Source organism: Chelonoidis abingdonii, chromosome 8, assembly GCF_003597395.2.
Source record: "Chelonoidis abingdonii isolate Lonesome George chromosome 8, CheloAbing_2.0, whole genome shotgun sequence".
NCBI lineage: Eukaryota > Metazoa > Chordata > Testudines > Testudinidae > Chelonoidis > Chelonoidis abingdonii.
The window spans coordinates 67273808-67289400 of record NC_133776.1 but is presented as its reverse complement, the minus strand read 5'-3'; the positions used below and the strand labels follow the sequence as shown (position 1 = coordinate 67289400).

At 48.9% G+C, this 15593-nt stretch overlaps 2 protein-coding genes across 9 annotated transcripts in view; one reads left to right on the top strand and one right to left on the bottom strand.

Moving 5' to 3' along the window:
• Positions 1-200: 200 nt before the first annotated feature.
• TYW2 (tRNA wybutosine-synthesizing protein 2) lies at positions 201-9787 on the bottom strand. 4 transcript variants are annotated; one of them, XM_075068732.1, is made up of 8 exons: positions 9608-9684; positions 8456-8540; positions 7525-7693; positions 6147-6345; positions 5916-6066; positions 5678-5787; positions 5041-5198; positions 201-3474 (listed from the first exon to the last, which is right to left on the bottom strand). In XM_075068732.1, exons 2-8 carry the CDS (start codon positions 8527-8529, stop codon positions 3001-3003), a joined length of 1335 nt encoding a protein of 444 aa, XP_074924833.1. In that variant the 5' UTR covers positions 8530-8540; positions 9608-9684; the 3' UTR covers positions 201-3000. The 4 variants fall into 4 exon arrangements, with proteins under 4 accessions (XP_074924833.1, XP_074924834.1, XP_074924835.1 ...); XM_075068733.1 differs by lacking the exon at positions 9608-9684 and adding an exon at positions 9722-9787 and having other exon boundaries at positions 924-3474; XM_075068734.1 differs by lacking the exon at positions 9608-9684 and adding an exon at positions 9388-9510 and having other exon boundaries at positions 924-3474.
• CSTF2 (cleavage stimulation factor subunit 2) overlaps positions 9737-15593 on the top strand; it is a 20980-nt gene continuing 15123 nt past the window's right edge. For 3 of the 5 annotated variants that reach the window (XM_075068731.1, XM_032772128.1, XM_032772125.1), the window contains exons 1-4: positions 9737-9954; positions 13725-13803; positions 14085-14254; positions 14975-15111. In XM_075068731.1, coding sequence (XP_074924832.1) covers positions 9738-9954; positions 13725-13803; positions 14085-14254; positions 14975-15111 — 603 coding nt within the window. In that variant the 5' untranslated portion in view covers position 9737. Of the gene's footprint in view, positions 10024-13724; positions 13804-14084; positions 14255-14974; positions 15112-15593 lie in introns of all 5 variants that reach the window. The other 2 variants (XM_032772129.2, XM_032772130.2) reach the window with 2 other exon arrangements.

Below are 15593 nucleotides of genomic sequence, written 5' to 3'. Positions count from 1 at the left end.
ACTGTTGTAGCCAGTGTCGCAAGATATTTACATGCCAGATGAGCTAGATATTCGTATGTCCCTTCATGCTTCAACCACCATTCCCGGGGACATGCCTTCCATGCTGATGACGGGTTCTGCTCAATAACAATCCAAAGCAGAGCAGACCGACGCATGTTCATTTTCATTATCTGAGTCAGATGTCACCAGCAGAAGGTTGATTTTCTTTTTTGGTGGTTCAAGTTCTGTAGTTTCTGCATCGGAGTGTTGCTCTTTTAAGACTTCTGAAAGCATTCTCCACACCCTGTTCCTCTCAGATTTTAGAAGGCACTTCAGATTCTTAAACCTTGGGTCGACTGCTGTAGCTATTTTTCGAAATCTCACATTGGTACCTTCTTTGCATTTTGTAAAATCTGCAGTGAAAGTGTTCTTAAAATGAACAACATCTGCTGGATCATCATCAGAGATTGCTATAACATGAAATATATGGCAGAATGCACGTAAAACAGAGCAGGAGACATACAATTCTCTACCCAGGAGTTCAGTCACAAATTTAGTTTAACGCATGATTTTTTTTTTTACGAGCGTCATCAGCATGTCTTCTGAAATGGTGGCCAAAGCATGAAGGGGCATACAAACGTTTAGCATAATCTGGCACATAAATACCTTGCAATGCCGGCTACAAAAATGCCATGCAAATGCCTGTTCTCACATTCTGGTGACATTATAAATAAGAAGAGGGCAGCATTATCTCTTGTAAATGTAAACAAACTTGTTTGTCTGAGCGACTGGCTGAACAAAGAGTAGGACTGAGTGGACTAGTAGGCTCTGAAGTTTTACATTGTTTTGTTTTTGAGCGCAGTTATGTAACCAAAAAAAAAAAATCTACATCTGTAAATTGCACTTTCACTACAAGGAGATTGCACTACAGAACTTGTATGAGGTGAATTGAAAAATACTATTTCCTTTATCATTTTTACAGTCCAAATATTTGTAATAAAAAATACATGCTTTGATTTCAGTTATAACACAGAATACAATATATATGAATGTAGAAAAACATCCAAAATATTTAATAAATTTCAATTGGTATTCTATTGTTTAACAGTGCGATTAAACCTGCGATTAAATGCAAGTACTCTTTTTTAAGTTAATCGTGTGAGTTAACTGCGATTAATCGACAGCCCTAATCCAGAGCCTTTCACCTCTTGTCACAGGCCTGACTGCAGCCTAGGTCAGTAGCAACTGGAAGTCATTGCCATTGCATGGCTGCTGAGCAGTAGGTTATGTCAAATCAATGTGGTGGTTCCACTTCAGTTCCTAAGGAACAGGTGGCCCCTTTGAAAAGCCCAACATCCCAAATGGCTTCTTATTTGGCAGTTTCTAAATTGAGGCCCAGGATTAAATGGGCAGCTACCCTCTTAGCATTAATCACTAGCGAGGAGGTGGCAAGGAATGGTATTGAGAAGGCAGGTCAGGAGCTTTTCTTCACCCTCTCTTGCTGCAGACGAACAAGGGGACACTAAACGAAAGCAAAAGGTGGTGAATTAAAAATTGATAAAAGGGAATATTTTTTCCACACAGTACATAATTCACCTGTGGAACTCACTGCCACAATATCTCACTGATCTCAGCAAGGACTGGCATCACAAGTTAGAATGGTGAGGGTTACAAATAATGCAGAGGTTTGGAAGGGATTTAAGCCCTCCCGCTTCAGGGCACAAACCAGCCTCTAACAAACAGAGATTAGGAAGAAATTATTATTGTGGGCAGGATATTTCATAACTGCTTTCTGCAGGGTTTCTTGCACCCTCCTCCAAAGCAGCTTGCACTGGCCACTGTTGGAGACACACCACTGGCGTGACCCAGCTTGGCAGTTCCTATGTTCCATCCAGGGCAGGAGTGAGGCAGAACTGCTGGGTGGGGAAATCTTGCACTGACTCTGCATCCGTTCTGTGGGGAGAAGCTTTGGTCTCCAGGGATCTCAGTTTGGTACCTTTCAGCAGGACTACATTCGTTCATTTCTCACTATTTTAAACAGAGACAGGCCAAAAATCCCAAGTAGCAGCAGAGAAGCCACATGCCCAGGCTTCCTGAAACTTGTGGGCAAACATCATAGCAACTTCAGCTCTAGGCTTGGAACAAGAGAATGAACAAGCCTCCTTAGATGCTAAGAAACATGAAAGTTGGTATCTGTTATGATAAAGTACATAGGGCCCGATCCCGCAACTGGCTCCACACTGAGCCCCACTTACATCAGTGGGGTTCTGCCTGTACGGGGGCTCTCTGCAAGATTAGGTTTGTAGTGCAGTAATTAGGAATAGATCAGGACAGCAGTAGAGGGAGCATGGTCAGCTCATAGGGACTGCACTACATCCTGGATATCTTTACATGCCCACAACAAATGAATACCACGAGCAAAGCGCTCAGCGTTTTCTGATTAGATCACAAGGGCAGTAAGTCTGGTGAGTCTCAGCCTAGGTCCTAGTGGTCACAGAGACACAATTTACCCACAGCCTGGCACTAGTGGCAGCCTCTGTCAGGACTGAGATGCTCTCTGGCTCAACTGGTGAATCTGAACTCAGACATTCTGCTAAGTTCACATGCCCAGGTCTCTTGCTGGCATTAGTGGTGAAAACAGAGTTTGAAGCTGAGTGCTGAAGAACTCTGCCAGCCCGCTGGGAAAAATGACCCATGCAGATAAAACTAACAACAAATGTTTAACCTGGTTACAAGAAATGGAAATAGAGTGAAGATCACAGAGAGCAGCTGCAGGGAACACCATGATGGTCAGGTCAAGCTGTTGCATACCAGTCTGGAGAGAAGAGGGGCCCCAGGAGCGCAGAAGGCAAGACCAGTGTCAGACTGAACCAGTTCACAAGGTGCCAGCTAGGAGCACTCAACTCTGTGTAGGCTTTGTGCACTTCTCAGGCTTGGGCCCTGAGCTCCCTCAGCATGTTTGCTAGCAGAGAAGGTGACATTTCTGGGGATCCCAAGGGTGCAGTCCACTCTCCTTGTGTACTAAGAGAGGGGGCGGCACTCCAGATCCAAGACTATGTGATACACATGGGGTGCGTACGATTTCACTGGCTCAATGTGCAGAATGTTTGTCCTCCAAGGCTTCCCATGTAGCTGCTGAAGCAGAACCCTGATACGAATTCCCGTGGTCTCTGCCCACCTCTGCCACTTGGCCCTGGTCGCAGCCGCCTGGGTCTCCCTCCCAGAATCCATGATGTCAGCATCTTTTGGGCTCCTGTGGCCCATTTTGTCCTCCTGCCTGTTGGATACAGCTTGTTCTGGACATTGCTGCAGCTGCTGCTCCTCCAAGTGGCCACTATGCAAATGAGCCTTTCCTGGGAAGGACTCCACGTTCTGGTGGATGTGGAGAATGCCCCCTGTGCCCTTCCGCAAAAGCTGGCAGGCGATAGGCCAGCCTTCCTCTGAGCTGGGGAGCAGCCCCAGATTCACCCTGTTGGCCACGTCTCGAAGCTCCAGCTGGAAACGACAGGGGGAGGTGAGGAAGAGGTGGATGGGATGGTGAAAGGACATACGCCACAGAGGGCCCCATGTCAGGGTGAGGAAAATACACCAAGCAAGGCATAGAGAGGATCTCTTTCCCTCAGGGGAATATAACAGTATATAAAGGTTGCCACAGCTGTCTCTTGCCATCTACCATAGGAAGAGGGTGGATGTAAGTGGGCATTGCTTGCATACTCTTGCTCTGAGTAGGGAGTAATATATAAAGTTTTCACCAGAACCATGAAGCCCAACCACTGCTCTTGTACCTCCTCAAAGCCCCCCCATCCCACCTCAAAATTAACTAGCAGGTTGCACGCATCATTGTAGGCCAAGCTCATAGCACATGCTCCTTGCATCCCTCCATTTCCCTCAACAAGCTCCCTGTGTGCCATCTTCCTATTCCTCTCTATTTCAGGGACTCCCTGCAACCCATCCCCACCTCCTCCCCCAAGTCAGGGGTCTCAGTGTACCCCCCAGGCCCTCCTTCTCCCCCATTCCCGGGTCTCCCATTCTCCGCATGCTAGGGACTTGGTGCCTTCCTTCTCCCCACCATTCTCATTTTGTTGTGTCATTCTGACACATTTTGAACTGTATTGGGAGGCTGCAGAGGTGATCTGAGGATACTGGCTGCCATTAGATGGCTCTTTGATCTACAGACAATTACACTGAGGCCAAGAACATTCCCTGAAATTTGAACTGCTTGGCTGCAGCATTCAAAAGTTATTGTGTTACGGTCAGACAGAGAAAGGCCATCAAGATGGATTGAAGGCTCTGTTTCAGGGACCATCTGTGTTTGTGCAGCAGTTACCACGTGGGGGCCCCAGTCCTTGGCTAGGGCTGCTAGCCACTAAGGTAACACAAATAATAATAATAATGAAGTTGAGTGTCGGGCCTGACTTTGCTCAGTCAGATACAAACAGCTTGGCCAGAACAATTAGTAAGGATGTAGCGGGGTCTGATAACCAGGGGCAAGTGTTTAATATGTGAGAGTTATTTAGGATGGCACATGGGGATGTCTCTGAAAGCAATAGGATGAGCTGGGCCTGCTGGCTAGCCAGACAGGAGTCAGATCTACAGTTTTCTAAGGGAAGGGTGTGCAGCTCCACTGCTTGGGGCACTGGACATCGCCCTGGAACACACACCCCAAGCCCTCCAGGAGATGGGACCTATTAGATCCTTTTCATGTCTGCGCTCTAGAACTGCCGAGTCTGTCTGACCACACCTCAGTGCACCAGGTCCCTGTCTCCTACAGTTTGCAAACATAACAGAGTCTGCCTTCCCAACACAGACTTTTTGGACCTTTGTTCCCATCCCTTGTACCATGGGGAAGAAGCTTTGCCACATCAGAAAGAGGAGAGGGATGGGGGGAGAAGAGCAGTTTCCTGGGAAAGAAATTCCTGTGACATCTAGAGCCAAGGTTAAAATTCAGAGGCACGTCACCCCCCTTAGGGGGTCTCAGCAGCGTGGGCTGTACCCTTGGAATTCGTTTCCCTAAGACTCCATTGCGGCCCCTCAGCTGTGGAAGGGTAGCTCTCTGCTCACCTGCCTGTTATCCCCTTGGTGGATCTGACACCGATCCTGCACGCCATTCAGCTCCAGGTTCTTTCTCAGGGCCTCCAAAGCATGGGGGTTCCACTCACAGGCATGGACAAAGGCAGCACCGGCGTGAATCAGGTACGGTAGCGTGAAATAGCCAATCCCTGAGGGCACAGGAGACAGATGCTGCTGACAGCACAGTCCAGAGACACCCACCGTGTAGGAACAAAATGCTCAGGCTCAGGGTTAAGGCCTCATTCTCAACAGCAGAGATGAAGTGGATTGAGGCTGTGGGCAGAGCTTAGGGGGAGAGGGAGAAGGTTCCAGGGGCTGAAGCTGCTGTTAAGCACACAGCACTGGCTACTGGACAGATACTTTGGCAAGCATGGGGTAGAGGATGCCACTGGATACTGAGGATGCTGAGCAAATAATGAACAATGGGATGAACTGAATTCTTGTGATCAACAGGGCAGTGTATTTTATCTGGGGCTGGTTCCAGACAGGAGGATGGGGAGCAGTAATCCACAGCCTATAGGCTCTGCTCTCAGAGCCCCAGCAAACTCCAGAATGGACAGAGTGTAGCGTTATTCCCAAAACTCAGAGGAGGAAGCCAGCCCTTTCCCATCGCCCCAAAGACAGTTACCTGCATAGAGATCCACTAGCACTTCCCCAGCACATGGCAGCGACGCCACCCGCAGCTTCTCTGTGATGTTTCCAGGAGAGAACATGCACCTGGTCACATCGAATGTATATCTGGGAAAACACCATAGGCCCAGTGAGAGCCGCCAACATGGGGCTGGCCAGGAACCCCTTCTCAGGGGCATCTTGGCTCGACAGCCCCTTCCTGCTTCTTCCACCCATGCCCCATCCCCCCCTTCTACCTGATTCCATTGTCCACATGCTCCACCCAGCCATCCTGCCCCAGCAACAGGGTCACTGTCGGGGATCGTACTCCATCCGGCGATATTCGCCCTTGTTTGGCTATGCGTCGGGCGTCCAGAGCAGAAGCAACTGTTTCCCAGAGCTCTGGTCCTGGAAGAGAGGCCCAAGCAGGTGCTTAGAGAAGGTTGGTTCGGTGCATCTTGGAAGACAGAGTGACAGATCCCTCTTACCCAACTCCTTCCACAATGCAGCCCTGAAGCTGTCCTCGCTCAGCAGGATGAGGTCTCCGTGCCGCTGCCAGGAACGAGGGAGATCGTCCTCCAGCTCATCTGACCACCTGCCCCCAGAGGCTGACACTAAATGCTGCAGCTCCCTGCACAGCTTCCGGGCAGGTGACTGGTCTCGTGCTGCCTTCGAGGGAATGGGGTTCTGGGAAAGAAACACAAAGAAAAACACTGATGCTGAGATAGGCTCTCTCCCTCTCTGTGCTGTGACAGGATATGTTTGTGGGGGAATCTCCCTCCCACAGCTGCTGTACCGGGTCATTTCCCTTTACCTCCCCCAGAGACTGGAAAGTCCAGCTCGCTGGGTGTGATTCTTCAATCACACTGGCTACACTAACCTGCAACAGACTGAAGGGGCTTCAGGACCCATGGGCCACATCCACCATATCTAGATAATGTCCCTCAAGCTGGAGCAGCCACTGCTCTCTAAATAAAGGCAACGAGTTACCCATCGCACTGGCAGCTCCTGGAGACTGTGATGGGCCTGGGGACCCTGCAAGGAGGGCACAAGCTCCTCCTTTTAAAGCAGGGAGGTTTGTCTGCTTGTTTAATGTGGCAGGAATTTATTCCTTTTGGTGCTGGGCATTTTCCCAGCCAGCTGTGGAGGAAGCATGTAGTAAGCCCTGTGCAGACAGGCATGGAAGAGCAGCTAAAATGGAATATTACTGCCCCTGCAATCCCATCTCCCACGGCACTAGAGTGAAAGTCTCTGCTCTATCAGTGACCCACAAGGTCCCTGCCAAGGAGCCCCTCAATTGAGACTTAGGAATTCAATCAAACCTTGCTAGGAAGGAGTAGAACTGCCTGACCTCATGCAGCCCTGTCATTGTTGAACTCAGACAATCCCAGCACATGTTCCAAACCTCACGGGAAAAAGGAACCTGATCCTGAGGTCCCAGGTGCTTCCTGCAAGCTGCTGAACAGCCTCATCTCTCACTATCTTCCACAGGAATGGAGCACGTTCAGCAGCTGGCAGGATTGGACCCTAAATAAAATACATAGGAACTGAATCAGACTACAAAGTGAAACTTGCCTTCTCTTCTACCTAGCTTCCAGGAGCTTCCTGTCCGTGCCAGGCAAGGCTAAGATAGTCCCAGGGAATTTTAGTCATATTCCCCTTAAGCTGATGGCAGAAGGGGTCAGAAAAGAATTCACTGTCTTCAAGTGATGTATTGTACAAAAGGCTAAGGTACACTATGGGAGGGGTTGGCATGCCAATGACCCATGGGGACACAGCAATTTGCAGAGACAGGATATGGAGACCAAGAGCTTGGTATGGTAAATCCTACCCCGATTCTACTGAGGAAGCCAGTGCTTTGCTGACCTGAACCCACGTCAGTGTGCATGTCTTCTCAGGGGGCAGGCTCTCCCGCAGCTCCTGCAGCTGCTGCTCCGTGAGTTTCTCTCCCAGCACAGGCAATGCCACTGTGCCATCCAGCAGCTTTTGCACACGATGGCGGACATCCAGAACCCTCTCTCTCTCCAAATACTCCCTGCAAGTCCAATGATGTATTCAGGTATTTATTCATCTGTCATTATACACTCTAGGCTTTCTGCAATCTACTCATGTAAGCCTGAGCAAAGCAATGCTCTATATACATTGTTCAGTCCTGGTCTGATGAGATCATCATCTCCTGGAGTAACAAACTGCACTGGTCTAGTGTCAGGAGAGCTGAACCTATTCCCAACTCTGTGAATGACTCACTGCGTGACCTCAGGCAAGTCACTGCATCCCTGGGTGCCTCAGTGTCCCCTCTGTAAAATGGGGATGATACCCACCCACATTTGTAAAGGCTTTGAGATGACAGTGCTGACTTGATCCAAGCATAGTACTGGCAAGTGCTGGCTGTGCAAGCTCTGTATCTCATTTCTGAACTCTCATCACCCTGGCCTTCCTATGAATGGGTATTGGCAATCATTCCAATTACCAGTATGTGCTAATTTTGGGAAGTGGATCAATGCCCATTAAGGACTGGGCTGAGATCCACCAAATGGTCCATCACTTATGAAAGTGAGAATTCCACTGCAGCCCCTAATGCTCTGAAGCTGGGGCTGTGTGTTGATACAAGCAGATTATTACTACTAGTAATGTACTAGTCTGGAACTACGAGTTCTGCTCCCACTCAAGGGAGCCCAGATCTACAGGATAGGTTTTTTTGCTCTATTTTGCCATGTTAATGACAATGTGATCAGCTCAATACAGCTACAACAATGTCTTTCAGCTTTCTCCCTCCATCTGCATCTCCATACTGTACCTGAACAGCTGGGCAAACTGTGACTCAGTAATAAGTACAGAGATAGGACCAGAATTCAAATCCTTTGCATCCATCTTGTCAGAACCTAGAAGAGAAGAAAACATCACCACCCAGTTGTCTGGCTTGACAGTAAGCGAAGCTACTCAACACATGTTTGGCAATTCCAGGGAGCTGCAGCCTGAATGTCTCTCAGCACCCAAAAACTTCTCCCCAAAAGTGTCATTGAAGATGCAAACTGCTGCAACCTGTAGCCCTGATCTCTCTGCTAAGGATGCCAACAACAGGACTGATTGTGATGTGGACACATATACTAAGAGAGAGATCAAGAGCAACAAACTCATTTCACACAGGCCACCAAACAGCAATCAGATCACGGTGACTTTTGATTACTATTGACTTGGGCTGGATTTTTACCTTTGTGGAGGCAGAAGTCTCCATATCCCCATTATCAAAGCCCTACATAGCACTGCATGCTCTAGATGTGCACCTCAAAGCTACGTCACAGAAGAACACTATACACCATCAACCCAATCAGTGCTGTGAGTGCAGCTTTATTAACATGACCTATGCCAGATATGCCCAGAAGTCTCCCTTTGGAAAAGGGGAGGTGGCAGAGAGAAATGCTCCCTGCTAGCACTACAGCACCTCTTGTTCTAGATTTCACAGCCCATGTGATAATTGGGCTGCACTTTGATGGATGTGTGGGCAGTGAGGCTGCCACCTCTGTGAGTGTGCTTGAAGGGCAAGGTGAAGATGCTTCCTGGCCCTGGAAGTGCTTTGCAGACCAGTGACTAGCCACTCTGTTGCAAACGGGACAATCTGCAGAATCCCAGAAGTGGCAACCCTAGAGGCACATTTCCTGCCTCCCTAGAGAGCACTGAGAGAGGCAGTGCCAGCAGGATTAAGCAGGAGCAGCCACACCATTTACTTACAAATCACAGTGAATTCATCACCCTCTGCTCCAACCACCGTACAACATCCTATGCATCTGCCCCCGCACAATCTCCTACCCTGCCCACTGCCACCAGCCCCAGGCTCCCACCTTCTTACCTCATGGCCACATGCCTCTGCCTCCCACCTCCTTACCCCACTGCTACATGCCCCCTGCCTCCCACCTCCTTCCCCACTGCCACGCGCCCCCCGCCCCCTCACTGCTTGGCTGCCCCAGCCCTTGGCTCTGGGCTGGACGCGGCTCGCTGCTCCGCGAAGGAGACTCCGAGGCACAGACATGCGCGGAACTAGACGCGCGGGGTTACTGTTTCTCACCGGAACCGAGTCGTTAATGCCGTTCGGCGCCTGCCGCCGCCATCTTTCGTGTGGGCCTGTCGCCTGCTTACGGCGCCAGAGCTCGCTCCTGCCAACGCTGCTAGGCTCTGCTCCCTCCCCGGAAGCGCCCCGGAGCCTTGGCGGGGCTCGAGCGGAACGGAAGTGGCCGTGCGTGTTTCCAGCCGGAGCACGGGGGTGCCGGAAGCGGGGAGACTGGAAGCGCTGCACCGGCGGTGGGTGAAGGATGGCGGGGCTGGCGGTGCGGGACCCCGCGGTGGATCGCTCGCTGCGCTCCGTGTTCGGTGAGCAGGAGCCGGGGAGCGAGACCCTCCCGCCCCCGGGACAGAGACCCCAATACTCCCTCACCCAGCTGTGTCACTTGGGGGGCAGCGCCCGGGACCCCCTACCGGCTCCTGGGACCTCCCCCCCGCCTCCTCTGCGCCCGAGTCCCGCCCCCATCCCGGCTCCCCCCTCTCCACTCCCCAGAGCACGGAATCGCCCCCGGAGTCTCCCTCTGCCAGGTGCCCTCCCACCCCAGGTTAGACCCACTGCTCTGGAACAGAGACTCCCCGTAGCGCTTTCCCTCGACAGAGGCCCACAGAGTAGCCTAGCCCCCTACTCTACTGGGTGTAGAGATCCTCTTCTCCGCCCCTTCCCCACAGCCTTCCACAGAGGCCCACACGCTCTTTGTGACATCACAGCAGCTTGTTGCAGTGATCATTGTGATGTTGTAATGCTGGTGTCAGAAATGGACCCCCAGAAATAAATAATACGTGTTTCTGAGCAGAATGAGTTCTCAATAAAACACTTCTCAAACCTATGTTTGTGCTATCCGTCACTCACCAGATACTGGCTGGAGAGAGATAATATCCACAGCAATGTGATTTCTTGCCCCAAAGCCTTCCCTGGGGACTATTGCAGTAAGGGGAAGCAGCACAGAAGAGACGATTGCCTTGGGCATCATGTGCACACAGTGCAGCCTTGCAAAACAGACATGAAAGTCTACCAGCTCAGGCACTAAAACTCACCTGTTCCTTACTGTAAAGTGGACTTAGAAAGCTAGAGATGCTTTACTTACCCTGAGCGAGTGATGACTAAAGTGTTGCAAGTGCATACAGATGCTAAAGTGTCTATGGGGTGTACTATATATAGATATGAACATTTTTTGCTTTCAGTATGAAAGCTCTTTTCTGCTGTACACCTCTTGTGTACAGCTGGTAAAAATTTTCCAGGGAAAAATGCTAGCCACCTTATTCAGTTCTCAAGTTGTGTGCCTAGCAGGGAGTTTGGGATTCCCTGAGAGCCAGGCAACTTGGCAGCCTGCCAGTTAGGCACATCAGGCAGCCAGTGATCGGAGGGAGCTGGGAAGCCAACCCATCTGCTAGGTGGGGAGATTGACAGTAGGAATGTTTCATTGTTTCCCAAACCATTTTGGGGGAATTTCAGTTCTTGTGAAAAACTTCAAGATTTTGACTTTTTGTTCTGAATTGGAATGAAAAAAACTTGGAAACTCTAAGTTTTTTGTGGGATGGAATTTGCATTTTCCAGACAGCTCTGTTCTTATGCATGTCACCTACACAGAGATGCATCATAAGCATCTCTCTGTTGTGGGGTTGGTACAAAAGGGTATTGTATCAAACTGTGGTATGTTTTTATTTGGTGTAGTGTATCCAGTTTGTATGGACCAAAGATGTTGATTAATTGGTATTGTATAAGTGTCCTATGCAGATGGAAAGTTTTTAAAAGCTATGATTATTTAATCAGGACAAGGAAGAATTAGATGTGACTAGAAGGGGTTAGTGAAAATTGCAGTACCTCCTTTGTCTTTCTCATTATAAAAGAATGGGTCACTCAAAATCATAGCAGGTAATCTAGGAACAAACTAAGAAAATGTCTTTATGCTACACGTAGTCAGCCTCTGGGATTTGCTGCTCCGGAGTGTCATGGGATCACGTTGCAGAGGGGCTTTAAAAGGGGCTGGATAATTGTAAGAGATATTGGTTGTTATACAGGCTGAGATGAAGTAATCACAACACATACTTCAGGTCACGGGATAACTACCTGTAGGATTTCCCCCTTCCCTCCCTCCAAGTGATGTGCAATCAGCCTGTGTATAACAGGGTTCAGGAGCTGCATTCCTCTGAAGCATCAAGTACTGGCCAATGACAGTGGAACTGATGGACCAGTGATCTGCTCCCCTATCCGAAATCCAATTTTCCTACTCACGGGGAGTGCAGGCTGTCTTCGAGCATCCGCTATGTCATTCTCCTCAAAGCCTTTCTATGTTCACGTTCTTTGGTCGTTGATGTGATGAGTGGAGTTAAAAAGTATACACACAGTTTTTGACTGTTCTGCACTGATTAAGGGCTTGGGCCAAAGTCCATAGACATCAGTAGATTTTGGATTGGACCCTGGATGCAGAAACACCTTGGTGTGCTGTGGAAAATCATAGCACTGTACCCTTTACCTTCCTCCGCATGGGCCCTTCATACTTCTCAGGCAAATGGAAATGGAGTTAAGGAACCACCAAACCTGATTAAACTAAATAGTCCACCAATATTTTCACTAAAACAGATAGGAAAAGAGTGGCAGAAAATGCATGAAATGAGACCTGCCATCCCTCTAATAAAGGATTAGGAAGATGTCCCAGGCTCACTGTAGTCCCTGTATTGTACTTACCTGTGTCCTGCACTGATTGATACCAGCATGGTAGTAAAAATGGGGAGAAAGAAGGAACTTGCAGCAGTATTGCTCCACTTTTTTGTGATTCACTGGCCTGGTGTATGACCCACTCATCTGACAAATAATCTTCTCAGATGGTGATTCCTTCTCAGATCTTCTCAGATGGTGATTCCTAACCTTTTCAGGCAACTCTTCTTGTCTGGACTTCAGTAGTACTAGCCAATGCCTGCTATCTCTCATTGGATTATGTACACTCTCATGGAGCTCTTGGGCTGCTCCTAATCCTACTCCCATGAACACTCTATGCTCCATAGTGGGTTGGGCAGCACAACTGAAAGGAAAGCAGGCAACTGCGGCATTCTGGAGACCATAGACGGCTCATTAAGCTTGGAAGAGGGAAGAGCCTGGTGGCTCCAGTTCTGGGCACCGCATTTCAAGAAAGATGTGGAGAAATTGGAGAGGGTCCAGAGAAGAGCAACAAGAATGATTAAAGGTCTTGAGAACATGACCTATGAAGGAAGGCTGAAAGAATTGGGTTTGTTTAGTTTGGAAAAGAGAAGACTGAGAGGGGACATGATAGCAGTTTTCAGGTATCTAAAAGGGTGTCATCAGGAGGAGGGAGAAAACTTGTTCACCTTAGCCTCTAATGATAGAACAAGAAGCAATGGGCTTAAACTGCAGCAAGGGAGATTTAGGTTGGACATTAGGAAAAAGTTCCTAACTGTCAGGGTAGTTAAACACTGGAATAAATTGCCTAGGGAGATTGTAGAATCTCCATCTCTGGAGATATTTAAGAGTAGGTTAGATAAATGTCTATCAGGGATGGTCTAGACAGTATTTGGTCCTGCCGTGAGGGCAGAGGACTGGACTCGATGACCTCTCGAGGTCCCTTCCAGTCCTAGAGTCTATGAATAGTCCACAAAATCCTGAAACATAAGTACTGGTATCCAGCCCATAATAGGGACCCATTATTTTAAGAAACAACTACCCACTTTCCTGTAATTCCCTTCTGACCTGTATTTGGATTGAGGCACATTACCAGAGTCCTAAAATGTGCCCCAGCCTGGATTCTGTACTAGCAATGGGACACTGCACCAACAGGTGCATCAGGAGCAATGGTGTATATACACAAAAGTCTGCAGTCCTGCAGCAGATTGCCAGAAACCTGTCAGTGTGTGTACGTTCACACAGCCATCCCTGGGCTTTGCCATCCCTGGGTTCATTTCTGTTCTTTCCTGTCTTCTCATGGAGAGATGTTCATGGCTGTGTTTTTTCCTGATACTCGATATCTGTACTGATATGTTGCTCCCCTCTCCCATAGTGGGGAATATCCCATATGAAGCCACAGAAGAGCAGCTAAAGGACATTTTCTCAGAGGTCGGACCTGTTGTCAGTTTCAGGTGAGAACTGTTTCACTTTTTGGCATCTCCCATAAACAGACAGGTGATCTCAGCTGTAGCCAGTTCTGCACTCATCAGCACTCCAGCCACAAGCAGATGGGTCTCAGGCATACTTGGCAGATACAAGCTTTGAATGAGGTAGTCCTTCATCCTGTTGGGGACTGAACAGAGGGTATGGGGATGGCGTTACCAGTCCAGAAAATGCTGTGGTATTGTGTAATACTTTCCCCGAGTGCCGTACTGCATCTAATGCCTGTGATTCTTTCGGCTCTGCCATCCAGGTTGGTGTATGACAGAGAGACAGGCAAACCAAAGGGATATGGCTTTTGTGAGTACCAAGACCAGGAGACAGCGCTCAGCGCCATGCGGAACCTGAATGGGCGTGAGTTCAGCGGGAGGGCACTGCGTGTGGACAATGCAGCCAGCGAGAAGAATAAGGAGGAACTGAAGAGTGAGTCTGAACTTTGGGTTGAGGAGGTTAATGCTACCATAATGTTTGGCCTAAACCAACCTTACAAATCTGTAACAAAAATCTACTAGCCAAGGTACAAAATCTAGACTCCACCCGAATCGGGATGAGGTTGACAATGAAAAGCTCACAGATAGCTGATGTGCTGCAGATAAGATAGCAAGTGAAAGTTTTGGGGGGGATTGTAATTTCCGTGACCAGACAAACCCTACCCATACCTGCTTTTTGTGATTAGTGAAGTTCCACATTTGACAAAGAGGTGTATGAAGAATAGCCACATTATTGTGACATCCAGGGTCCTAGCTCACGTAGGAGACTGTATTGCAGATCTGTGTGAAACAATCTTTCTAGTGAACCATGGCGCAGCCCTCAACTTCTAATTGACTTAGTAGGAATTCCAGGCATGTTCAGAGCCCAGACTTTTAGTCAGTGACCCATATACTCTCCAACAGCAGAATGTTGCTCTTGAATCTGTGTTTCAAAAGTACATTTCCCTCCCTCCTGCTCATGAAGATGCAGCTGTGAGTACATCATCCTTGAGTTACTGGCCTTTCAGCTGAAGGGGTCAGTGCGAGAAAACATCAGCAATTGTGCTGGTGATTCCTGTGATGTGAAATGAGACTGAGACCAGCAGCTTAGGGTTCCCAGGACGCTTGTGTTTTTAACCTTTCCTCTTTGTCTTCCCCTCTCTATCCCTGCCAGGCTTGGGCACAGGTGCCCCTATCATAGAGTCACCATATGGAGACCCTATAAATCCTGAAGATGCCCCCGAGTCTATCAGCAGGGCAGTTGCCAGCCTGCCACCTGAGCAGATGTTTGAGCTGATGAAGCAGATGAAGGTGAGTGGGAGCAAAGTGGCTGGAACCAGGTCACAAACTTGCCACTGTGGTCTTACAGTGCAGAATAACTCCACCCCCATCACACGAAAAACCAGGCAGGAGCAGTTTCTCACTCACAACTCTGTGACATTGCCACTCCTGTTAATGCCTCATATGTGCCACTGCTGATGCAGGGTAGAATGGTCCGGAGGGTCAGTCAGGCCTGGTCTACAGTAAGAGTTTATCTTGGATTTAGCAGCGTTAAACCAAATTAACCCTGCACCCGTCCACACAATGACGCCCTTTACTTCGATATAAAGGACTCTTAATATCGATATCTGTACTCCTCCCCGATGAGGGGAGTAGCACTGAAATCGGTATTACCATTTCAAATTAGGGTTAGTGTGACTGCAATTCGACGGTATTGGCCTCCAGGAGCTATCCCACAGTGCACCATTGTGACCACTCTGGACAGCAATCTGAACTCATACAGGAAAAGCCCC